Source organism: Notothenia rossii (genome assembly GCF_949606895.1).
Source record: "Notothenia rossii genome assembly, chromosome: 9".
Lineage (NCBI taxonomy): Eukaryota > Metazoa > Chordata > Actinopteri > Perciformes > Nototheniidae > Notothenia > Notothenia rossii.
Window position 1 is genome coordinate 81,143,394 of NC_136907.1, and position 26,609 is coordinate 81,170,002.

The following is a 26,609-nucleotide window of genomic DNA, read 5'->3' on the forward strand; positions in this document are numbered from 1 at the left end:
GTTGTTCTGACTTCTCTTGATTGTAAACTGTGATGCACTCTTACAGGTGGTCTGTCTTTTTTTAATGTGGTATGGCTTTGTAACACCTGCGCTCCTATTGGCTAGCGCTCCAACACATTGTACATGATAGGCTAAGGGGCGGGACATCTCTAAGCAGGTTGACCAATCACAACAGAGCCGGTGCAACACAGGCAGGTTGAGACAAATAAAGAACTTTAAAACATGTAGAAGTGAAAACTGTTTTATTTAAAAGCAGAGACATTAAAAATATTTTAAAAAACTGAATGTATGTACAGTTATAAATATAAAAACATTCACAAAGTCACATCATTATAAAAAACAAACATGAACAATATCCATTAAGTTAATACGATTAATTAAAGCGTTTCATAGCAAACAACCTGTCAGTTATTATTATTATTAATATTATGAGGTTTATTCAAAATAAGAGTTATCAGTAGTTGCAATAATGTTTATAGGAGACACAGTGCATTGTGGGAAATGTAGGATCTAGTGTTTAATATGAGCTCCAGTATTTTACTGCTATCTGATTAACACAACAACATTTAAATTAAATAAAAAGCTGAAATCTGGAGCTAATCCATCCCACAATATTTATAGTAGTAGCACTTGCAATGTTCCCATAATAATACATCAGGTGGTGTCACTTTGGTTTGAAAATGATTCTTAATACATCAGGTAGATTCCTGTTGAAGTGGCAGGTGTTTCTGGAGGATAAGAGATAGGCACTTTGGTTTCAATGATAATAATGATACTAATCATACATGGAACTCATCTAGCGCTTTTCTACAAACTCAAGTAGATTCCTGTTGAGGTGTTTCTGAAGAGATAGTACCCAGTTGCATTTTGGGATATGTAGGATCTAGTGTTCAATATAAGCTCCAATATTTTACTGCTATCTGATTAACACTATATATAACATTATATTTATAGTGGTTTTTTAAAGATTCTTTATGAAACGTTCTCATAATAATACATCAGGTAGATTCCCGTTGAAGTGGCAGGTGTTCCTGGAGGATAAGAGATAGTACCCAGGTGCATTGTGGGAGATGTAGTGCTCAGGCCTCCTCGATGGGGGGGCTGTTGTAGCAGCCGGAGGGCACGGACGCCAGGATGTCCTCCAGGTTGGTGATGTCCTTCAGGATGGAGCCGATGTCCCAGTTGAGGCCAGAGAGTCTCCGGCGGTACGCCTCCTCTCCGGCCTCCATGTCCCTCAGACGGGGCCTCAGGCGGCCCTGCACCTCCTGTTGAGCCTCGTTCAGAGCCACCTCCAGAGCCCGAAGCTGGGTCTCGTCCACAGGAGTGGACTGGTCTGTAAGGGAGGAATCAACAAACATCTGTTCAACATCTGCACTGAGTCTACCTGCAAGCAGTGCGATCCCAGAGAACAAGTCGTTATAATTGGAGAAACAAATGTTGAGACCCCAAAGTCTTATGATAGGCATGTAGAGTGGGGTCTCCGGAACATAGTGTTGTTTAGCACATGTGATCATAAGCAGAGAATAGCTGAAGTGGCGTGTAATGTGCTGAGCCTGAACGTACCCATGTTGGCCAGCAGGGCGTTGATGTCTCTCAGGGTTTTCCCCACGCCGTCTCTGGTGTTCCTGGCGTTGGTCAGAGCTGCAGCCGCCCCGCCAGCTGCCTGCAGAGAAACATTTAGATCCACCGTTATCCAACAGCTCAGGGCAAAGGGAACACATTACAACCTTCTTTTACTGCACATATTCTATTCCATTTGACTTCAATGTAAATACTGCTTCATCTTACGATATCTTTTTCTATTCCATTTTCTTCTAGGGTTCTTAAAATACTTTTCTATCTGTGTTTTGTTTTTTCGTTTCACTTTAACGTCTGCACCACGACACCAAGTCAAATTCCTCGTAGGTCTCAACCCACCTGGTGATGGACCTGAATCTGATTCGCTCCCTTCATAGCTCCAGTTTAAGCTTGAGTGCTGGTGCGTCGCAGATGTGGAAATGAATGTAAAATAATTGTTGTTTTGATCATAAAGTAAAATATCATATTGTTCCTTTCCAGATACCAGAGAGTAAATGTTTTGTAGACACACTGATCTGTTGTTCTGCACATGTTTAAATGACAAACTGAGGCAGAGAGTGTTGGACTGACACTCACTGTTGTTCATAATGTTGCACTAAAACAAAGATAAGGACTTGTTGTTGTTTGTAGTTTAGTTTGATTCTATTTTTCCAGCCCACTTGAGATCACATTACTAAAAATGTTTGACAATTCCAAAAACATTAGGGACAACACAGAAACCACAATACAACCCACAAAACAATAACAACAAACGCTGACAAAGACAAACAGCAGCCTGGTGCCCCCTCACACTGATGGTGTCGTGTTACGCCTGCAGTGTAACACTTCCTTCACGGTGCACGTGGGAAAACGCTCCGAGGGAAGGACTCACAGCAGTTTTTGAAACCATAACAAAAGATTAGGCGGATCTTCATCCAACCATTTCTGGAGGATTGTGAGTCGTGCTGCACACGGAGCAAGACCAATAATGTTTGTCTACGCTCGTGATTTAAATCTGATCCGAGGACAAAGTTAAATCTATACCAAACGCTTCAGTGACCTCACTTTGCACCGAGTCCCACGAGATGACTGAGTGCCATAACTCATTTGACATGTTACGCAGAACGAAGAGCACGTTGATCGTATTGACTTTGAGTAGCGGGGGTCGTCTGCAGTCTGGGAAGACCCTTTTGGGTCTCATGGGATTTGTTGGAACATGTTTCTCTAATGTTGAATGTGAGTGTGTCTCCGTGTACCTGCTCGGCCTCGCCCTCCAGCGTCCGGCCGTCCTCCAGCTCTGAGGTCAGATTATCTGTTGCATCGAGGGTTCGCTGCTTCAGATCCTTGGAGCCTTTGTTCAGTTTGGTGGCTTCGTTCAGCAGATCGGTGTGAGACGGCAGGGACCCAAACGTGTTCTGGAGGATACAGACAGTCGGTCGACACCGAGTTAAAATAGTGCCAGTAAATAGAATAGAATAGAAGTAGTTCCGTGAGAGTCCATGTGCAAGTGATAGAAACCGTCTCACCTCCAGCCCGGTGACCAGGTTCCCCAGCAGGTTGGCGGTCTTCACGGAGCTGTCGTAATCTGCAGACACGTCTCCCAGGATGCCGCCGGTCTCTGCGTTGTCGCTGACCGCCTGCTGGATGGTGGCGCTGATGCCAGGAAGGCGTTTGATGGCGTCATCGGCCAGAGACTTGCTGTCTCCGATCTGCTGCTCGAAGCCTGAGGAGGAAGAGGAGCGGGAGTCAGGTCACCTATTCTGCAAAATCCTCTTCTTCATGTCTCTGCTACATCAACATGTGTCCCCTCTCCTACATCAACATGTGTCCCCTCTTCTTCATGTCTCCTCTACATCAACATGTGTCCCCTCTTCTTCATGTCTCTTCTACCTCAACATGTGTCCCCTCTTCTTCATGTCTCCTCTACATCAACATGTGTCCCCTCTTCTCCATGTCTCTCCTACATCAACATGTGTCCCCTCTTCTACCTCAACATGTGTCCCCTCTTCTTCATGTCTCCTCTACATCAACATGTGTCCCCTCTTCTACATGTCTCTTCTACCTCAACATGTGTCCCCTCTTCTTCATGTCTCCTCTACATCAACATGTGTCCCCTCTTCTTCATGTCTCCTCTACATCAACATGTGTCCCCTCTTCTTCATGTCTCTTCTACCTCAACATGTGTCCCCTCTTCTTCATGTCTCCTCTACATCAACATGTGTCCCCTCTTCTTCATGTCTCCTCTACATCAACATGTGTCCCCTCTTCTCCATGTCTCTCCTACATCAACATGTGTCCCCTCTTCTTCATGTCTCTTCTACCTCAACATGTGTCCCCTCTTCTTCATGTCTCCTCTACATCAACATGTGTCCCCTCTTCTTCATGTCTCTTCTACATCAACATGTGTCCCCTCTTCTCCATGTCTCTTCTACATCAACATGTGTCCCCTCTTCTTCATGTCTCTTCTACATCAATATGTGTCCCCTCTTCTTCATGTCTCTTCTACATCAACATGTGTCCCCTCTTCTTCGTGTCTCTTCTACATCAACATGTGTCCCCTCTTCTTTGTGTCTCTTCTACATCAACATGTGTCCCCTCTTCTACATGTCTCTTCTACATCAACATGTGTCCCCTCTTCTCCATGTCTCTTCTACATCAACATGTGTCCCCTCTTCTTCGTGTCTCTTCTACATCAATATGTGTCCCCTCTTCTTCATGTCTCTTCTACATCAACATGTGTCCCCTCTTCTTCGTGTCTCTTCTACATCAACATGTGTCCCCTCTTCTTCGTGTCTCTTCTACATCAATTGTAAGGTGTCCCTGGGTGCTTTGAAAGGCGCCTCGAAACAGAATGAATTCTTATCCTTACCTCTCAGAGCATTCAGGGCGTCCTCCAGCTCGTTGGTGTTGCTGTCGATGCCTTTCAGAGCGTCCTCCGTCTGCACCTTGGCGATGTCCACTCTGTCCACCAGCTTGTTGAACTCCTGCAGGAAGTACAGACTGATTCAAACACATATCCTATCATCCAGAGGAACTAATACATCTCACCTAACTGATCAATAAAACACACACATCAGTTCCTATACTCCGCATTGACCCGAATATAAGACGGGTTTCTTTACCTAGAAACACATCTGAAAAAGAGGGGTCTTATATTCGGGGTCTAGACTTTTTGATGTAATTACACAGTCACAACAACAGATGGCGCCAAACAAGTGTTCCCCCAAGAGAGACACTGTCTTAAAGCAACAGTTCAACACGAGAGAGAGAGAGATGGAGAGACACTGAGACCAACTCCAACAACGTGGATCAAAAGAAGGCGAGATAATAAACAAGAGAACAGAAGTTACTGAGCCAATTTGAAGATGATGGTGATCTACGAAGTCATCTAGCAAGGAGCTACTGAGAGTAACGTTAGAAGATGGAGAGCCCAGTCAGAGAAAAGCTTTCCGCGGTCCGCACGATGTGAACACAATGAGTGATGTGTGTTATCATTACTTTCAGATAAGATTAGATTCTTTATAAAAACTAGATTTGGTCTTCGAAAAGGTATTTTTCCAAAAATGAGTCTTGAAAAAGAACCGTGGTCTTATAATCGGCGTAGTCTTATATTCAGGTCAATCTCTTTTTCTATGGACGAGTAGAGAATGCACATCAAAGCCTGATGATGGACATGTGTTGAGGTTGCCTCGTGGTTACAAGCAGGGTTTGACGTGATTACAAATGAATTCAGAGTTAAAAGGTGGGACCGATGATCCGTCAGTACCAGGGGTCGGGGGAAATAATCGATACAGCATAGTATCGCGATACTTTGAGGCAATAATGTATCGATACACAGACGCCAAGTATCGATATGTTATTATACTAACTATTCATTTTGCAAATCCAAGTTTAAGTTTTTGGTAACAATTTATTTTTCAATCCACTAGATGGTTCTGAGCTTCGTCTTGTCTTCTTCTTCTTCTTGCTAAAGTCAGTGGAACTGGCCGGAAGTTACTCAAAACAAAGATGTATATATTTCGCAATACTACTTTGCAAATCGTAGAATCGCAATTAGTGATGTTACGTTCGCGAACGATCCCATTCTTTTGAACGGCTCTTTGGTCCGAACGAAGGGAACCGAGTCGTACCAAAGAGCCGTTCTTTTTATCGTAGTTTCACTGCCGGCCATAAATCCACTCGCCTTTACGGGAACCTGCTCTCCTGAGCCAGAGATGTGTAGAACCATTCAAACTCAAGATGATGGCGTATCGCACGCTGCTTGAGGAGTACTTTGGCTGAGAGATACATCTTACTGTGAGTCAAAGTAGATCTCTGGCAATACAGTCAATCTTTATAAACCTATTAGCCCCGCCCCCTTGAAAAGGAAACTGCTCTTTTGAACGGCTGTCGGAAAGGAACGGAGCCATAAGATCCGGCTCCCTTCAAAGAGCCGTAATTGCCATCACTAATCGCAATACAATCGCATCGTGGCTTAAGCATCGCGATAGTATCGTATCGTGGGGACCCCTATCAGTACCTTCTTGGCGGCCTTGCCCTGGGTCAGCAGGTCCTCGGTGGCGGTCTTGTCTCGCTGAACGGTGTCCTGCAGCGTATCCAAACCTGAGATATGTGCATCCACCTCCACCTTCACATCGTCCAAACGGGACACCATGGCGTCCACCTGCTCCTGAGCATGATGGGAAGACAGAAGACATAACGGTGAGTGCTCGAGGTCAAGACTTCTCTCTAAAGGTAGACTGCACATCTGGATTTTCGACAGTCACCTTCAGGTCTGCTGGGAGGCTTCGCTCCATGTTGGCGATGTCCTTCAACATGCCGTCGGACGTTTTGCTCTCGTCTTTGGCCTGGTCGCTCAGACGGACCCCCTGGTTCTCCAAACTCTTCACCTGGCCCGAGGTCTTCTCGTGCCTAAAGTCAGTCAATGTCAACTTTATCGTCAATCTTTCAGTTTGTGTGTACAGACAGAGAGATCCAAATACCGTTTCCCACAATCCCGAATACAAAACAAATATATATAAATATGTTTATACATTTATATAAACAAATCCACAGACACATTTGTACATATGCACACATCAAGACATACATAAAAGCACAACAATCAATATATATAAAATAACAGTCACTTCAATATCTTTGAGAAATGTAAATCCAAGACTGAACACACCATACGTCATCAACACAGATTGACTAAGAGGCTCCTGGGTTATTTAACTATTGAAGCCACCTTTCCTGTCCTCAATCAGGTTTATAGATTACCTCTACTGTAAATACTACATTACCCATGAGCCCTAGCGTCTACCGTCTGATCATCATTTTCCAGGTCAAAATGTATATATATATAAATATAGAATTAAACAAACTTAGAGTTGCCTTTGAGTTGATGGTTTTGGATCTATATTGTGCCCTCCCAATGTTTGGTGGTTTATCTGAAGTTGGGGTTGTTTAGTGGCTTTTCTTTGTACTTTTTCTATTAGGGGATCAGATATTTTAGAGTTGTCTGGAACGCAGCATGAATTCATTAAATATTAGCAATGCTTCGTGGCTACAGTCAGAATTAAAGAATGAACCCAAAACTCATCTAAACTCCCAAAGTGAATGGATTAAAACAGAGACCAAGCAGACCGGTTCGCAGCAGCATTTAAAACGATGAAATCAATCCTCATGTCACCAGGGAAGGATTAACTGGAGGACTCACATGGTCTTCATGTCTCCGATCAGCTCTTGGACTTTGTTCTCTCTGGTCATGAGATCCCGGACCAGAGCCAGACTCTTCTTCGAGTGTGTCAGAGCTTCGCTGGCGGTCCGCTCCACAGAGTCAGCCGTCGTCTGGTGTCTAAAGGACAACACACAGGAAGTGAGACACACATCTGACACGGTGTACAACACAAGCTCCTCAACAATATATCAGTGACAACTCCAATAGACCATGGGCGGAAAGTAGTTTTTGTCTGTTTGTGTCCTTATGTAGTCATTTGATATGTCTTTGTGTCTGTTTGTGTCCTTATGTAGTCATTTGATATGTCTTTGTGTCTGTTTGTAGTCCTTTGATATGTCTTTGTGTCCGTTTGTAGTCCTTTGATATGTCTTTGTGTCTGTTTGTGTCCTTATGTAGTCCTTTGATATGTCTTTGTGTCCTTATGTAGTCCTTTGATATGTCTTTGTGTCCTTATGTAGTCCTTTGATATGTCTTTGTGTCTGTTTGTAGTCCTTTGATATGTCTTTGTGTCTGTTTGTAGTCCTTATGTAGTCCTTTGATATGTCTTTGTGTCTGTTTGTAGTCCTTATGTAGTCCTTTGATATGTCTTTGTGTCTGTTTGTAGTCCTTTGATATGTCTTTGTGTCCTTATGTAGTCCTTTGATATGTCTTTGTGTCTGTTTGTAGTCCTTTGATATGTCTTTGTGTCTGTTTGTGTCCTTATGTAGTCCTTTGATATGTCTTTGTGTCCTTATGTAGTCCTTTGATATGTCTTTGTGTCTGTTTGTAGTCCTTATGTAGTCCTTTGATATGTCTTTGTGTCTGTTTGTAGTCCTTATGTAGTCCTTTGATATGTCTTTGTGTCCTTATGTAGTCCTTTGATATGTCTTTGTGTCTGTTTGTAGTCCTTTGATATGTCTTTGTGTCTGTTTGTGTCCTTATGTAGTCCTTTGATATGTCTTTGTGTCTGTTTGTAGTCCTTTGATATGTCTTTGTGTCCTTATGTAGTCCTTTGATATGTCTTTGTGTCCTTATGTAGTCCTTTGATATGTCTTTGTGTCTGTTTGTAGTCCTTTGATATGTCTTTGTGTCCTTATGTAGTCCTTTGATATGTCTTTGTGTCTGTTTGTAGTCCTTTGATATGTCTTTGTGTCCTTATGTAGTCCTTTGATATGTCTTTGTGTCTGTTTGTAGTCCTTTGATATGTCTTTGTGTCCTTATGTAGTCCTTTGATATGTCTTTGTGTCTGTTTGTAGTCCTTTGATATGTCTTTGTGTCTGTTTGTAGTCCTTTGATATGTCTTTGTGTCCTTATGTAGTCCTTTGATATGTCTTTGTGTCTGTTTGTAGTCCTTTGATATGTCTTTGTGTCTGTTTGTAGTCATTTTGTGTGCAGCTGTTGTATCTTTGCTCTACATCTTGTACAGTAAATGTGAAGTCTTACTTATCAGCCAGACTGAGGGCCGTGGGCACCAGAGAGGAGAGGAGGGTCGTCCCCAGAGGAGCGTCTCCCTGAGGAGCGTCTCCCTGAGGGATGTCCTGACAGGAAGAAGAGACAAACAGCTGTTAGAGACATCATCATCATCATCATCATCATCATCATCATCATGAGTATCTCTACACCGTGGTATTAGTACTTTTACTTAAAGATAATTGAGTTCTGATTCAAACCAGTTTCCTAAAAGGACATTGCTTGGTGTGAGAGCTGCTCCAGCTTACCACGCACTTCAGCTAACATGGTGTAGATCTACTGAATCTATATTTGTGTTATAACTCTTATAAGAGTTGGATTTATTTTCTCTATGTAAGTTCATTTGTCCCGAGATTGCAAACCTTCCCACGGAGGACAAGAGCCAGATGTTGCTGATGTTTTTTGTGCAAAGTGTGTCTCAGGTCTTACGGCTGATCTGAGGTCGGCCTTGGCTTCGTCCAGTTTTCTCTTCATGTCCTCTATCAGAGCCTGGACCTCCTTCACCTTGGCGCTGTATGTCCGCTCTTGTTGTTCGATGTCGTCCGCTGCCTCGGCCACGTTTTGGATCTCCTGCTCCTCGTTCAGCTGACTCCTGCTGATGGACGCCAGACGCGCCTGCAGCTTCTTCTCCTCCACTGTTGGAAGCAGGAAGACATTTTGTTGTCATGCACAGGTTTTATATTACAAATGAGAACAACTAACGTAAAAGAAGACGCCCTGTAGTTCTGTATTAGAGCCCAGAGAGCCCACTACCACAAAGAGCCTCAGGTAAGCCAGGATTTTGGATGACTGAATGGATGTGTCGAGAACTAATTATCCAATCATGTCAAAACCAAATTTAACATCAACACAAATGACCTTTTTTAGAAGTGTTAATTATGTCAAATGTATTTGTGTATCTGACACGTGATATTATGTCCTGGAGCACACATTTCACAGTAGGAGAATTTAAATTGAAAAAGGGAACAATTATAAAAAATAAAGGAAATATTATTAAAATAAATATGGTTCGCATAAACACAAGGAGCAAATCATGAACATTTAAAATATGCATAAAACATAATTAAAACATTTGATAACGTGCAAATAATAAGTGGTATGTGCAAAGGTTCACAGTTTGAGGGAGAGTTTGTAATCAACAGAGATTCCCTGCGTTAATGCGTTAAAGGGCCCACGGTCTTTCTGAGCGATACGAACAGAATGATTTTGTTCACCGATGTTTGGGGATAGTGAAGAGCTGTCTCACCTGTGAGCCCCTCGGTCTCGTACTGCAGGTCGTCCACCAGCTCATCCACAGCGTTCAGAGCCGCCTCCATCTCTGCCTTGTTGGCGGGTTTCAAACCTGCGTCCATCTCTGAGAACAGACGCTCCAGCTCGGCCAGCTTGGCAACGTAGGCCTGCATCTGGAAGGGAAGGTAAGATACGGTAAGGTAAGGTAAGGTAAGGTAAGGTAAGGTAAGGTAAGGTAAGGTAAGGTAAGGTAAGGTAAGGTAAGGTAAGGTAAGGTACACATTATTTCCTGCCCCTTGAATGCAGACAATAATATCTATAGTCTTTATAACTCTAGCATACATTTTGGAAATGTTATTAATATGCACTCTCCCTGTCAAGTTGAGGGAATAAACTGAACTGAATGAAGCAGGTGTTTGGTACCTTTCTCTTGATGGGGGTGAAACAGGAGGGGCAGTTGGACCTGTGGCACTTCAGACCCTCGAAGCCTGGCCGGCACCGGCAGCGACCCGAATCATCACACTGTCCGGACTCAGAGCCCAGAACACTGCAGTCACAGGCTGAACAGAACCAGAGAGGAACACTTTAACACTGCAGTCACACACTGAACAGAACCAGAGAGGAACACTTTAACACTGCAGTCACACACTGAACAGAACCAGAGAGGAACACTTTAACACTGCAGTCACACACTGAACAGAACCAGAGAGGAACACTTTAACACTGCAGTCACACGCTGAACAGAACCAGAGAGGAACACTTTAACACTGCAGTCACACACTGAACAGAACCAGAGAGGAACACTTTAACACTGCAGTCACACGCTGAACAGAACCAGAGAGGAACACTTTAACACTGCATTCACACACTGAACAGAACCAGAGAGGAACACTTTAACACTGCAGTCACACACTGAACAGAACCAGAGAGGAACACTTTAACACTGCATTCACACACTGAACAGAACCAGAGAGGAACACTTTAACACTGCAGTCACACGCTGAACAGAACCAGAGAGGAACACTTTAACACTGCAGTCACACGCTGAACAGAACCAGAGAGGAACACTTTAACACTGCAGTCACAGGCTGAACAGAACCAGAGAGGAACACTTTAACACTGCAGTCACACACTGAACAGAACCAGAGAGGAACACTTTAACACTGCAGTCACACACTGAACAGAACCAGAGAGGAACACTTTAACACTGCAGTCACACGCTGAACAGAACCAGAGAGGAACACTTTAACACTGCATTCACACACTGAACAGAACCAGAGAGGAACACTTTAACACTGCAGTCACACACTGAACAGAACCAGAGAGGAACACTTTAACACTGCATTCACACACTGAACAGAACCAGAGAGGAACACTTTAACACTGCAGTCACACACTGAACAGAACCAGAGAGGAACACTTTAACACTGCAGTCACACGCTGAACAGAACCAGAGAGGAACACTTTAACACTGCAGTCACACACTGAACAGAACCAGAGAGGAACACTTTAACACTGCAGTCACACACTGAACAGAACCAGAGAGGAACACTTTAACACTGCATTCACACACTGAACAGAACCAGAGAGGAACACTTTAACACTGCAGTCACACACTGAACAGAACCAGAGAGGAACACTTTAACACTGCAGTCACACGCTGAACAGAACCAGAGAGGAACACTTTAACACTGCAGTCACACACTGAACAGAACCAGAGAGGAACACTTTAACACTGCAGTCACACACTGAACAGAACCAGAGAGGAACACTTTAACACTGCAGTCACACACTGAACAGAACCAGAGAGGAACAGTTTAACACTGCAGTCACACACTGAACAGAACCAGAGAGGAACACTTTAACACTGCAGTCACACACTGAACAGAACCAGAGAGGAACAGTTTAATAACAGCTGTTTTTAGAGCGAAACAACAAAACAATTCAAACTGGCTTCCAGCTCAAACTGATCAAACATTATTAAATTGCGGTTGTTGTATCAACACTGGACCGTCCAATGCAGTAACACACATGCATTGAAAATAAATGAAAATATTGAAGATAAGATGTTGTTTATCGAATGAGCACCTTTTCTATTTGAATTCATCACAGTGTGTTATCTTAGGAACTACGCTTACTGAGCTTCTTTTCAATTTAGAGAATAATCTCCTCTACCCTGCAGTTCTCCAAAGCACCCCTAGGTGTAGCTTTAGAGCAGCGGTTCCCAACCTGTGGGCGCATTGCAAATACAGTGGTCTGTACAACTGGATTAACAGCGTGTCACACTTTATTTAGCCTCCCGATTGTTTATGCTTGAATGTGGGCCGCGACAAAAATGTCTTAAGTGGGCCCTGAGTTGAAAAAGGTTGGTAACCGCTGCTTTGGAGAAACACCAAACTAATCAAAGACTTTGTACAGAATCATCGGGGGTCCTGTCCTCACCCTTGCAGGCGTCGGCGGCCCGGCTGTGGTAGAACCCTCGCAGACAGGACTCGCAGCTCGGACCCTTGGTGTTGTTCACACACTTCAGACACTCTCCGCTGCCTCGATCGCAGCTCCCCGCTACGCTGACGTCGATGTGTCCGTTACACTGGCAGGGTCTGCAGGTCTGCGTCGACAAGCCGTCACCCCGAGCAGCGCCGCCATAAAACCCCTCCTGACAGACGTTACAGTCATCCCCTGAGGGAGCAGAGACGGGGTTATGATGAGGATAATAATAATGTTGCTACTGTTAAGATCATCTATAATCATTTTCTTAAAAAACTCGACATCATGGTTTCAAACTGGCAGTTAAAGGGTTAAAATAAAATCCTGAACATAATGTAATATTTGGTATTTCTGATGTGGACTGAAGTTGATAGAAAGATTTAAACCCAACAAGTTTAAAAAAAATATGAATCTGTTATCATTTTACAGGTTTTTGGAAGTGGACATTTTTGTCACGAATGACTAATTAGGGTAGTTTATTTTAAATCTGACTGTGCACAAACTAATAATGCACCAATATCATGTTTGTTGCTAATCTTTGACACATCCAAGACTGCGATGAAAAAAGCCCAGATATGTGTTATATTGAAAATAACACATTTTCTCTGTTTTTATCATGAAAAACAACAGCGATTTCACGTATTAAAAAAATGGCATTTAAAGGGTTAAAATCCTTAAAATGATTACATCTTTTTCATTTTTTATTAGGGCTGAAGTTGCTTTAAAGATTGAACCCAAAAAAGTGATGAAAGAAATATTTTAATGTTTTTATCAAAGTTTTTGGAAGTGGGTGTTTTTGTCCCGAATGACTAAATAGTAGATTGAATGATACCGGAGGGTTAAGGGACACAGAGTTCCCCGAGGACTCGTACCTGTGGTTCCTGCGGGGCAGCGGTCACAGCGGGGATCCAGAGACCCAGCAGCCAGCGAGCAGGACCTTCCCTCCGGACAGGGGCACTTCACGCAGGCTCTCGGGGGCCACGGGTCTCTGTAGGACCCGGCGGAGCAGTCTCCGGACGACTGGTCCCCGGAGTAGCAGTCTCCGGTGAGCGGGTCGCAGCTCCCCCCCCGGCAGCTGCAGGGCTCACAGGGGCTGAAGGCTCCGTCTGCGGGGGCGCTGCGTCTGAACCCCGCAGAGCATCCATCGCAGAAGTCCCCGTCGTACCCGGTCGGGCAGCTGCAGGTCTGGACCCAGCCAGCAGGGGGACCAGCGCCCCGACGAGCTGATACCAGGCGCACGTTGTTCAGGTAGCCGCGCCCTGGAAACAGTTTAGAAACCCAGATCAACTTCACACAGATATCCAGCTGGAAAACACTCAATGGAAACACTCACGGGGAGCTTGGTGTGACTCCTGACGTTCAAAACACGACAGCACTTCTACTTATAGAGGTTCAACGTTTCTGCTTGGGGTTTGTTTCGTTGCTTTGTATTTTCAGCTTGCATCTGATCTTTCGTTTAGAGAGAGATGGTCTGCAACATTAAAGATGAACGGCAGCAGGGAGTCAGTAGGGGCTCGGACTGGGAGCTGTAGGGTCGCCGGTTCATGTCCCCAAACAGACCTAAATATGGAGTGTGGACTGCTACTTGGAGAGGTCCCAGTTCACCTCCTGGGCCCTGCCCTGGTGCCCTTGAGCAAGGCACCGGACACCCCCCCCACTCCCATTGCTCCCTGGGCCCTGTGCAATAGCTGCCCCTGGTACTAGGGTGGGTTCAAAGCAGAGAACACATGTCCCTGAGTGCTCTGCATGTGTGAGCATTAAAGAGTTCATCCCTCCTATTCTCTTCTCTGTCAATGGTTTCCTCAGAGAAGTTAGAACTTGAGCTAAAGGTTAAAGGTTACTGTTTATCTCGACAAAGCTTTGTAGGCTTCTAAATATAAAGATGGTTCTGGTTTTTGCATTATAATTTCTCGATGAAATATGATGTATAAAAAGAGTTATGAAATAAAAGAGTTTGAATCAAAAGAAAGGAACCAGGCCTCAGGAACTGAAGGGGAAGTATGAAACAGGAAGCTCACCATTCTCTCCGAACGTGACTCTGATCTTGATGGCGGTGAGGTTCTGGAGGAGCGAGTGGAACTGAGCGGAGGAGATCTGAGGCCTCCAGCGGCTGCCCGGCTGCTCGTCCAGTCTGTACACGGGAACATCACGTTAGCATCCGTTAGCATCCAACAAGGTCGCTGCAAAGGTTCCGTTTGTATTCCCAGATTCACCGCTCTCATCATTTGAATATGAGCTGTTATTGAGCCCCTGTGGTTAGACCATGTGTTCACCGGCTCATCAGAGTCAGTGTGAAAACATTGATGACGTGTTTCTAAGCAGAGAGGCTGCTCCCATACAGCTGGACACATCACTGTAAACTCTTTAATATAGCTTTTTAGATCAGGTAATCACATGTTGGTGATATCAGTGCCTCTCCTGAACAACCGTTCACACACGTAAGTTCTTTGGCAAGTAAAGGAACCTGCTGTGTAAGGAAGGTCGATTAACCATAGCCAGCTGTATCAACCTTCCTTACACAGCAGGTTCCTCTACAGATTCCTCTGCAGGTTCCTCTGCTACAGGTTCCTCTACAGGTTCCTCTGCTACAGGTTCCTCTACAGGTTCCTCTGCTACAGGTTCCTCTGCTACAGGTTCCTCTACAGGTTCCTCTACAGGTTCCTCTGCTACAGGTTCCTCTACAGGTTCCTCTGCAGGTTCCTCGTGGTTCTACCTGAAGCTGTAGTGGACCTTCTTTCCGCAGGGCACGATGGACCTCAGCTCTCCCAGAGAAGCCGTCACTTTGAGGCCGTTTCCCTCCAGAATCACATCGCTGACGGACGGGTGACGGACGCCTCGGTCCAGACGCAACGAGAAGGAGAAGTTCTGACCGTAGCTCAGCAGCCGGTTCCCCAGGTAACGAGCTGAGGAGAGAGACACCTGGTCAGGGAGGGAGGGAGCAAGGGGGGAGGAGAGGAAAGGGAAGGGAAGGAAAGGAAAGAAGGATGTGTGTAAAGACCATCGGAGAGGAGACCAAGGGAGAGAAGGAAAGGAAGGAGTGTATGGGATAAGATGTACTTGTCTTATCCCATACACTCCTTTCCTATCCTATGTGCAAAGAGCTTCAGAGATGAGAAGAAAGGAGAGAAGGAAAGGAAACAATAAGAGGGATTAGAAGAGGAGATAGGAAAGGAGGAGGAAGGAGGTGAATAGGAGAGGAAGAGGAGATAAGGTGAAGATGGAGGAGGTGAATAGGAGAGGAAGAGGAGAGAAGGTGAAGATGGAGGAGGTGAACAGGAGAGGAAGAGGAGATAAGGTGAAGATGGAGGAGGTGAACAGGAGAGGAAGAGGAGAGAAGGTGAAGATGGAGGAGGTGAATAGGAGAGGAAGAGGAGATAAGATGAAGATGGAGGAGGTGTTTCTCACCCGGAGCGTACAGGTAGACCGGCAGGCTGTTCTTGGAGATCACCTCCAGGTCCTGGTGTTTAGGAGACCAGCGGAAGTGAACGTCAGGGGGCGTGTCGCCTCGAGCCGTCGCTGCTCTCCAACCGTCCGGACCTGGAACACAACACAGTCCGTCAGGTGCTTTTATTTTGAAATTTAACCCAAAAATCCACTGTTAATTTAGGAACATATTTGGGGTATTTTATTTTGAAATCGGCCCCAGTATCCACTCTTAACTACAGAAAGTGTTAGGGGGTCTTTTTTTATTTATTTAACCCAGCAATCCACGATTAATTTATGAACGTTTTGGGGGCTTTTATTTTGAAATTGAAACTAGAATCCTCTGATAATCTCTGAAATTGTTGACTTGAAATTGATAGACTTTATTGTTCATTTATGAAATTGTCACTGGGGTCTTTTATTTTGAAATTGAAACCAGTATCCCCTTTTAACTGCTAAATGTGTCAGGGGAAACCATAAATCCACTGTTAATTTATGAAGATGTTGGGGTCTTTTATTTTGAAATTGGCCCCAGAAACGCTTTTTACACCGTTTTAAAATAAAAAAAGGTGTTCTTTTATTGTGAAAGGGGAGGGGTGAAAGGTTACCGCTGGCGAAGGTGGAGGTGATGTTGTGGACGGAGTATCCGGTCTTTGCAGAGCAGCGGCTACTGTGACCGTAACAGAAACAATTCCCAGAATCCTGTCTGGGCTGACGGCTGAAAGAAAACACAACGAGCGAACAGGAAGTGAGACCAGACGGTGACGAAACACAAACAGGAAATCAATCAGGACTCAAACCTCCGGAGACAGTTTCATCCCACAGACCATAAGACATTAACCACCTGAACTCTGTGAAGAACATCCATAACATTCATCTGTTTGCAAATTATTCCTCTAATATATATTCCATTTACTTCTTTATAGACTCTTCTCGCACTTCTATTAACTTTCACATCTCAAAACATTCTCTATTTGTTTTATCAGTTTTATTAGTTTTAGTCCTATATATATATATATATATATATATATATATATATATATATATATATATATATATATTCATGTTGCTCTGTTGGAGGAGGACTTCAGTTTGTCATCTCCATATCTCCACTGTAGCTGCTGAGCTCACGGTCATAGAGACTTGAATCTTGAATATTCCAGAAAAATGTCAGAATGTTGAGAAAAAGTCAGGATTTTTTTAGATTTTCGGAAAAAGTCAGAATTGTGAGATGTTGAGAAAAAAGTCCGAATTTTGAGGAAAAAGTCAGATTTTTGAGATTTTTTTGAAAAAGTCATGATTTTGAGAAAAGTCAGAATTTTCTGAATATTCAGAAAAAAGTCAGGATTTTTTTTTGATTTTCGGAAAAAAGTCAGCATTTTGAGATGTTGAGAAAAAAATTCTGAATTTTGAGGAAAAAGTCAGATTTCTTTTGTTTTTTGGAAAAATGTCAGAATTTTGAGAAAAAGTCCGAATTTTGAGATTTTTGAGAAAAAGTCATGATTTTGAGAAAAGTCAGAATTTTCTGAATGTTCAGAAAAAAGCAAGGATTTTTTAGATTTTCGTAAAAAAGACAGCATTTTGAGATGTCAGGATTTTTTGAAAAAGCCAGGATTTTTAGAAAAGTCAGAATTGTTCAGATTTTGAGAAAAAAAGTCAGAATTTTCAGAAAAAAGTCTCGATATTTTAGATTTTCGAAAAAAAGTCAGGAGTTTTTAGATTTTCAGAAAAAAGTCAGCATTTTGGTAATTAAAGTGCGTTATTTAAAGAGTTATCAGTGTGAGTTTCTTCACCTCTGCTTGCAGCCGGTGGCTCCGATTGGTCCGTCCGGGCAGCGGTCACATTTGTCTCCCGTGACGCCGTCTTTGCAGCTGCAGCGCCCCCTGCTGTCACACGTGGTACTGACAGCACCTGGAGGCAGAGACACAGGTGAGCCGGTGCTGATTGCCATATTGATAGTTATTATAATGAAATATAATGTTGTTAATCAGCAACTGTGAGAGGAAAGATACAGGGTCTTTTCATTGTGGAACTTCACCCTAAAAGCACTCTCAAATAATTTGGTGTTGCAACTAAAAGGGGGAAGTTGAAGTTTAACCAGCAAACAGGAAGTTAGTCAAAACAAAGATTTAAATATATATATATCGCAATATATCGTATCGCAATACTTAGCATATCGTAGAATCGCAATATCGTATCGTGGGAAGCCTGGTGATTCCCACCCCTAGTTAATATATAATAAAATGTAAGACCTCCTCTCAGAGTCTCTCACCTGTGGGGTTGCAGCGGCAGGGCGTGCAGCTCGGCAGCGTCCCCTGCTGGTGGAAGCCGTCCTTGCAGCGTTCGCAGTGGCGACCCTCAAAATGTCCCTGGCAGTCGACGCAGTGTAGCCCCCCGGCGTCTCGCAGGCAGTACCTGGAGCGGCCATTACAGTCGCAGCGCACCGTCGCTAAAGAAAGCAGAGAAGAAGAAATGATGAATGAAGAGACGGTTCAGAAAATATGAGTTTCTCACTGCATGCTTTTCACTCCGGTTACTGAGGAGGAGGAGGAAGCTGCAAAGTTCTCATTGGGATGTTTGGAAAGTTGTAAAGATGAACAACTGTCTCTGTTGTTGAAATGTTTTATTTTAATACGGTCATCATAACAATGTGATCACATGACTCCTGATGTTACTGCAGATCAGCTGTAAGCTAGCTAGCTAAAGAAGCTAACGTATTCTTTAGACTTTTTAGTGTCCCCTGGTCTCACAGCTGTGTGCGTCACTCTTTAGTGTCCCCTGGTCTCACAGCTGTGTGCGTTACTCTTTAGTGTCCCCTGGTCTCCCAGCTGTGAGCGTTACTCTTTAGTGTCCCCTGGTCTCCCAGCTGTGTGCGTCACTCTTTAGTGTCCCCTGGTCTCACAGCTGTGTGCGTCACTCTTTAGTGTCCCCTGGTCTCCCAGCTGTGTGCGTCACTCTTTAGTGTCCCCTGGTCTCCCAGCTGTGTGCGTTACTCTTTAGAGTCCCCTGGTCTCCAGCTGTGTGCGTTACTCTTTAGTGTCCCCTGGTCTCCAGCTATGTGCGTTACTCTTTAGAGTCCCCTGGTCTCCAGCTGTGTGCGTTACTCTTTAGAGTCCCCTGGTCTCCCAGCTGTGTGCGTCACTCTTTAGAGTCCCCTGGTCTCCCAGCTGTGAGCGTCACTCTTTAGTGTCCCCTGGTCTCCCAGCTGTGAGCGTCACTCTTTAGAGTCCCCTGGTCTCCCAGCTGTGTGCGTCACTCTTTAGTGTCCCCTGGTCTCCCAGCTGTGTGCGTCACTCTTTAGTGTCCCCTGGTCTCCCAGCTGTGTGCGTCACTCTTTAGAGTCCCCTGGTCTCCCAGCTGTGAGCGTCACTCTTTAGTGTCCCCTGGTCTCCCAGCTGTGTGCGTTACTCTTTAGAGTCCCCTGGTCTCCCAGCTGTGTGCGTCACTCTTTAGAGTCCCCTGGTCTCCCAGCTGTGAGCGTCACTCTTTAGTGTCCCCTGGTCTCCCAGCTGTGTGCGTCACTCTTTAGTGTCCCCTGGTCTCCCAGCTGTGTGCGTCACTCTTTAGTGTCCCCTGGTCTCCCAGCTGTGTGCGTCACTCTTTAGTGTCCCCTGGTCTCCCAGCTGTGTGTGTCACTCTTTAGTGTCCCCTGGTCTCCCAGCTGTGTGCGTCACTTTTTAGTGTCCCCTGGTCTCCCAGCTGTGTGCGTCACTCTTTAGTGTCGCCTGGTCTCCCAGCTGTGTGCGTTACTCTTTAGTGTCCCCTGGTCTCCCAGCTGTGTGCGTCACTTTTTAGTGTCCCCCACTTTACAGAAGCATGTTGCCCATAAACTACATGTCCCACAATGCATCTCGTTTTTGTGACATGTGCACTGAAGAGCCTTGCAATCATTTGCCCTAGACTTCTGCTTTCAGACGTAGTTCATTTTGAAGTTATTAGCCTATCAGATAATAATCCAATGCAGAGGCAATAATGTAATATAATAAAATATGTTATGTGTGAAGTTAAATAGTCTTAAAGTTACAACCGGCCCTTTGAGTGCAACCATAATGCTGATGTGGCCCGCGCTGAAATTGAGTTTGACACCTCTGTGCTAAGTCATGCTTAAAGCTAAATGTCCTCCTGTGTTGCTCATCCTCTGCATTCAACACCAACAACAGCTTCCTTCAGTTCAATCTGTACGTGCTACCAGCCCTGAGCAGTGTGTGTGATACATTTAGAGACGGTGTAATTACAGAGAGTAACTGAAGGTGGAGACAGGTGACCTGAGGTTGGTTCAGATGAATCACATCCTGAGAGTCACACCCAGAGGAAACAGGGGCTCCAGTCTGAACACGCCGCTGCACCAAGTCTTTCCACCGTCTGGAGGGTGACGTGTTATGAAAGATAAATGGACTTAATATTTAGTTTGGGATTCCTCCAGGGCTGGGAGGGGTATGACAATATAAAAGCATCTGAATCCTTTCTTTTGGAATACCTCTATATCAAACACATGCACATAAATAATAGGTGTTGTTTACTGAAGTGTCTTATGATCAGAAAAGAAGAAAAACCAAGATATTGAGGATCAGAAATGTGTCCTATCAGAGATTTACTAGAAACATACGCACTCCTATTGGCTAGAGCACATTCTACATGACAGGCTAAGGGACAGGACATCTCTAAGTGGTTGACCAATCACAACAGAGCCGGCCAGCTAGCCAATCAGAGCAGACTGGGCTCTGGTTTCAGACAGAGGGTGAAAAGAGGTGCTGCAGCACAGACAGTATCAGAACAATAAAGAGCTTTTGAACATTAAAGCATGGAGACATGTCCCAGTAGAGGACTCTTTAAAGTAGAGACACTACATACTGATATACACCTGAACATCAGCAGGAGAGGACTCTTTAAAGTAGAGACACTACATACTGATATACACCTGAACATCAGCAGGAGAGGACTCTTTAAAGTAGAGACAATACATACTGATATACACCTGAACATCAGCAGGAGAGGACTCTTTAAAGTAGAGACACTACATACTGATATACACCTGAACATCAGCAGGAGAGGACTCTTTAAAGTAGAGACACTACATACTGATATACACCTGAACATCAGCAGGAGAGGACTCTTTAAAGTAGAGACAATACATACTGATATACACCTGAACATCAGCAGGAGAGGACTCTTTAAAGTAGAGACACTACATACTGATATACACCTGAACATCAGCAGGAGAGGACTCTTTAAAGTAGAGACACTACATACTGATATACACCTGAACATCAGCAGGAGAGGACTCTTTAAAGTAGAGACACTACATACTGATATACACCTGAACATCAGCAGGAGAGGACTCTTTAAAGTAGAGACACTACATATTGATATACACCTGAACATCAGCAGGAGAGGACTCTTTAAAGTAGAAACACTACATACTGATACACACCTGAACATCAGTAGGAGAGGACTCTTTAAAGTAGAGACACTACATACTGATATACACCTGAACATCAGCAGGAGAAGACTCTTTAAAGTAGAGACACTACATACTGATATACACCTGAACATCAGCAGGAGAGGACTCTTTAAAGTAGAGACACTACATACTGATATACACCTGAACATCAGCAGGAGAGGACTCTTTAAAGTAGAGACACTACATACTGATATACACCTGAACATCAGCAGGAGAGGACTCTTTAAAGTAGAGACACTACATACTGATATACACCTGCACATCAGCAAGAGAGGACTCTTTAAAGTAGAGACACTACATACTGATATACACCTGAACATCAGCAGGAGAGGACTCTTTAAAGTAGAGACACTACATACTGATATACACCTGAACATCAGCAGGAGAGGACTCTTTAAAGTAGAGACACTACATACTGATATACACCTGAACATCAGCAAGAGAGGACTCTTTAAAGTAGAGACACTACATACTGATATACACCTGAACATCAGCAGGAGAGGACTCTTTAAAGTAGAGACACTACATACTGATATACACCTGAACATCAGCAGGAGAGGACTCTTTAAAGTAGAGACACTACATACTGATATACACCTGAACATCGGCAGGAGAGGACTCTTTAAAGTAGAAACACTACATACTGATACACACCTGAACATCAGTAGGAGAGGACTCTTTAAAGTAGAGACACTACATACTGATATACACCTGAACATCAGCAGGAGAAGACTCTTTAAAGTAGAGACACTACATACTGATATACAGCTGAACATCAGCAGGAGAGGACTCTTTAAAGTAGAGACACTACATACGGATATACAGCTGAACATCAGCAGGAGAAGACTCTTTAAAGTAGAGACACTACATACTGATATACACCTGAACATCAGCAGGAGAGGACTCTTTAAAGTAGAGACACTACATACTGATATACACCTGAGCATCAGCAGGAGAGGACTCTTTAAAGTAGAGACACTACATACTGATATACACCTGAACATCAGCAGGAGAAGACTCTTTAAAGTAGAGACACTACATACTGATATACACCTGAACATCAGCAGGAGAGGACTCTTTAAAGTAGAGACACTACATACTGATACACACCTGAACATCAGTAGGAGAGGACTCTTTAAAGTAGAGACACTACATACTGATATACACCTGAACATCAGCAGGAGAGGACTCTTTAAAGTAGAGATGTTACATACTGATATACACCTGAACATCAGCAGGAGAGGACTCTTTAAAGTAGAGACACTACATACTGATATACACCTGAACATCAGCAGGAGAGGACTCTTTAAAGTAGAGACACTACATACTGATATACACCTGAACATCAGCAGGAGAGGACTCTTTAAAGTAGAGACACTACATACTGATATACACCTGAACATCAGCAGGAGAGGACTCTTTAAAGTAGAGACACTACATACTGATATACACCTGATCATCAGCAGGAGAGGACTCTTTAAAGTAGAGACAATACATACTGATATACACCTGAACATCAGCAGGAGAGGACTCTTTAAAGTAGAGACACTACATACTGATATACACCTGAACATCAGCAGGAGAGGACTCTTTAAAGTAGAGACACTACATACTGATATACACCTGAACATCAGCAGGAGAGGACTCTTTAAAGTAGAGACACTACATACTGATATACACCTGAACATCAGCAGGAGAGGACTCTTTAAAGTAGAGACACTACATATTGATATACACCTGAACATCAGCAGGAGAGGACTCTTTAAAGTAGAAACACTACATACTGATACACACCTGAACATCAGTAGGAGAGGACTCTTTAAAGTAGAGACACTACATACTGATATACACCTGAACATCAGCAGGAGAAGACTCTTTAAAGTAGAGACACTACATACTGATATACACCTGAACATCAGCAGGAGAGGACTCTTTAAAGTAGAGACACTACATACTGATATACACCTGAACATCAGCAGGAGAGGACTCTTTAAAGTAGAGACACTACATACTGATATACACCTGAACATCAGCAGGAGAGGACTCTTTAAAGTAGAGACACTACATACTGATATACACCTGAACATCAGCAAGAGAGGACTCTTTAAAGTAGAGACACTACATACTGATATACACCTGAACATCAGCAGGAGAGGACTCTTTAAAGTAGAGACACTACATACTGATATACACCTGAACATCAGCAGGAGAGGACTCTTTAAAGTAGAGACACTACATACTGATATACACCTGAACATCAGCAGGAGAGGACTCTTTAAAGTAGAAACACTACATACTGATACACACCTGAACATCAGTAGGAGAGGACTCTTTAAAGTAGAGACACTACATACTGATATACACCTGAACATCAGCAGGAGAAGACTCTTTAAAGTAGAGACACTACATACTGATATACAGCTGAACATCAGCAGGAGAGGACTCTTTAAAGTAGAGACACTACATACGGATATACACCTGAACATCAGTAGGAGAGGACTCTTTAAAGTAGAGACACTACATACTGATATACACCTGAACATCAGCAGGAGAGGACTCTTTAAAGTAGAGACACTACATACTGATATACACCTGAACATCAGCAGGAGAGGACTCTTTAAAGTAGAGACACTACATACTGATATACACCTGAACATCAGCAGGAGAGGACTCTTTAAAGTAGAGACACTACATACTGATACACACCTGAACATCAGTAGGAGAGGACTCTTTAAAGTAGAGACACTACATACTGATATACACCTGAACATCAGCAGGAGAGGACTCTTTAAAGTAGAGATGTTACATACTGATATACACCTGAACATCAGCAGGAGAGGACTCTTTAAAGTAGAGACACTACATACTGATATACACCTGAACATCAGCAGGAGAGGACTCTTTAAAGTAGAGACACTACATACTGATGGCGCGTTAAGGTGCGTCTCATTGTAAGGGTGTCTGATGCTTCCTGACTCACCTAATGTTTACCTGAGTGCAGGTATGACAGATCCTGACACGAGTCTGAGTCTAAACTCTTGTCCGGAGGGCAGACACGCCCAACACACCGCAGGATCTTTCACTTGTAAAATGTGAATCCCCACATTTATTGTTTGATAAACAGATCAAAAATATAAATCTGTACATAATATCCTTTTTATTTCTACAATGATTGTTCAGCTTTGTTCCTCGCTGTATTTCTGAGTTATTTTATAGAGAGCAGTGCATTTTTTGTGGTTTTTGTTCAATTAAAACCAGATTTATTTGATAGCTGCTTTAAAAAAACCTTAGATAGAGATCATTCTTTATAGCATACTAACACTGCCATCAATTATCAAATACATGTCCAGGTTAATTAAAATATACAATAAGCGTAAATTCTGTCTTTATGCATTTATTATAAAATACCATTTGGGTAATCAAAATACATCTAATCATATACATATAGCTTATTAGTTATATTACAAGGCTGAGATAGTGATCATTAGATACAACAGAATGATGGTGCTTCAATCATCAGATAAACGTTCAGCTTCAGAAGATAATTAAGGTAATTTCTCTCGTTATATATATTTTTTATAAATACTATTTGAGTTGGGTTTGAGTTTTTTTATTTTTATATTAATTTATATAATTATGTGGTAGACATCGGAACAAAGCAGAGATCGTGATCAGCTATACCAGCCATTATAACAAATACATACAATTATAAAGACAATTGTACAAATGTAGAGCTTCAAAAACATGTCCAGGTTCACTAAATACATCCGATTGATTCAGGTTAAATCTACAGAAACAAGCGAGTCAAATAAACCATTACATTGAGATTTGAAAGGTTGTCTTTCCTCTGAGGCCTGAGACAAACAGCCCACTCACCTCGACATGAAAGCTACAGGTAAACAGCATCAGGTACTCACAGTAAAATGTGTGTGTGGCCTGTACGGCACACACTGCAGCCAGTAGTCCACACACTGAGATCCAGCTGGTCCTCATGGTGTGTGTGAGAGTGTGTGTGAGAGTGTGAGTGAATCCTGTAAATATGGAGAGAGAAACTCCCGAGAGGCTTTATATCTCCTCTCTGCTGCAGGCCTCGACACGCCGCATACTGACACACACAAACACACACTTACTCACATGTGACACACACAGACACAGGATATGACTCTCTGTGTGTGTGTGTGTGTGTGTGTGTGTGTGTGTGTGTGTGTGTGTGTGTGTGTGTGTGTGTGTGTGTGTGTGTGGGGCGTTGTTCCTGACGTTCACTGCAGACTCTATTTACATGTTGAGGACACAAAGACGTTTAAGAGACAGAAATACAGACTGAAGACTTGCTCTGTTTCTCATGGAAACTTCTCTCACTCAGACTCTCAGATCGCTGCAGCTGCACGCTGACCAGGCGCATGCTGACCGGCTGCCCGGCTGCGCGCAGACCGGCTGCATGCTGACCGGCTGCGCGCTGCCCGGCTGCCCGGCTGCCCGGCTGCAATACAAGCAGGTTATCTGGATGGATCCGTCTTTATTTGGTGTCATGAAGGTTCAAACGTCCTCATAAAAACAGCCCAGAGGTTCAGAGAGATGCCTGGTTCAAAAATACACATCTAACCGTTTATGAAAAAAGTGATGAACTGTGAAATAAATGGAGGATAAGAAAAAGCGTTTAATCTTTTATTAAATAATTATGTAAAAAAACGGATTTAATCACTTATTGCTTTGCCCCTAAATAAAGGAAAAACAATCTTTATGGTACTTGATTAAATATTTAGAAAGACATTTGAATCAGAGATCATTTATTTAAAATAGAAATGTGGATTTATTTATTGTTTTCCATTACTGTACCTATAGTACTTTAAAAATAATTATGATATCATAAATAATAATAGTTATAATCACCAGATTTCTCTATTCTCATGATTATTAGGAACTGTTTGTGTTGTCTGGGTTCTGATGGTTGGTGAGTTTATCAAAACATTACATCTCCACCGTTGTGTAAACTTTGTCCTGAGGCTGCAGATATGACTGAGCAGCCGACACACCCTGCACCTCAGACACACACACACACACACACACACACACACACACACACACACACACACACACACACACACACACACACACACACACACACACACACACACACACACACACACACACACACACACACACACACACACACACACACACACACACACACACACACACACACCCTGCCAGTACCTGGTTACACACAAACACTTTCCCAACCTCTGATCCACACTAAAACACAGCCGCAGGTCATAATAA

At 43.4% G+C, this 26,609-nt stretch overlaps 1 protein-coding gene across 1 annotated transcript; it reads right to left on the minus strand.

The window, feature by feature from the left end:
- Positions 1 to 225: 225 nt before the first annotated feature.
- lamc2 (laminin, gamma 2) lies at positions 226 to 25,484 on the minus strand. Its single transcript, XM_079651463.1, has 21 exons — positions 25,247 to 25,484; positions 18,141 to 18,317; positions 17,662 to 17,779; positions 16,477 to 16,586; positions 15,851 to 15,982; positions 15,159 to 15,348; positions 14,464 to 14,576; positions 13,318 to 13,704; positions 12,401 to 12,637; positions 10,382 to 10,518; positions 9,975 to 10,131; positions 9,158 to 9,363; positions 8,702 to 8,796; positions 7,259 to 7,396; positions 6,324 to 6,468; positions 6,077 to 6,226; positions 4,427 to 4,541; positions 3,084 to 3,280; positions 2,814 to 2,972; positions 1,564 to 1,663; positions 226 to 1,333 (listed from the first exon to the last, which is right to left on the minus strand). The coding sequence occupies exons 1-21, from the start codon at positions 25,320 to 25,322 to the stop codon at positions 1,080 to 1,082; spliced, it is 3,393 nt and encodes a 1,130-aa protein (XP_079507589.1). The 5' UTR covers positions 25,323 to 25,484; the 3' UTR covers positions 226 to 1,079.
- Positions 25,485 to 26,609: the final 1,125 nt, after the last annotated feature.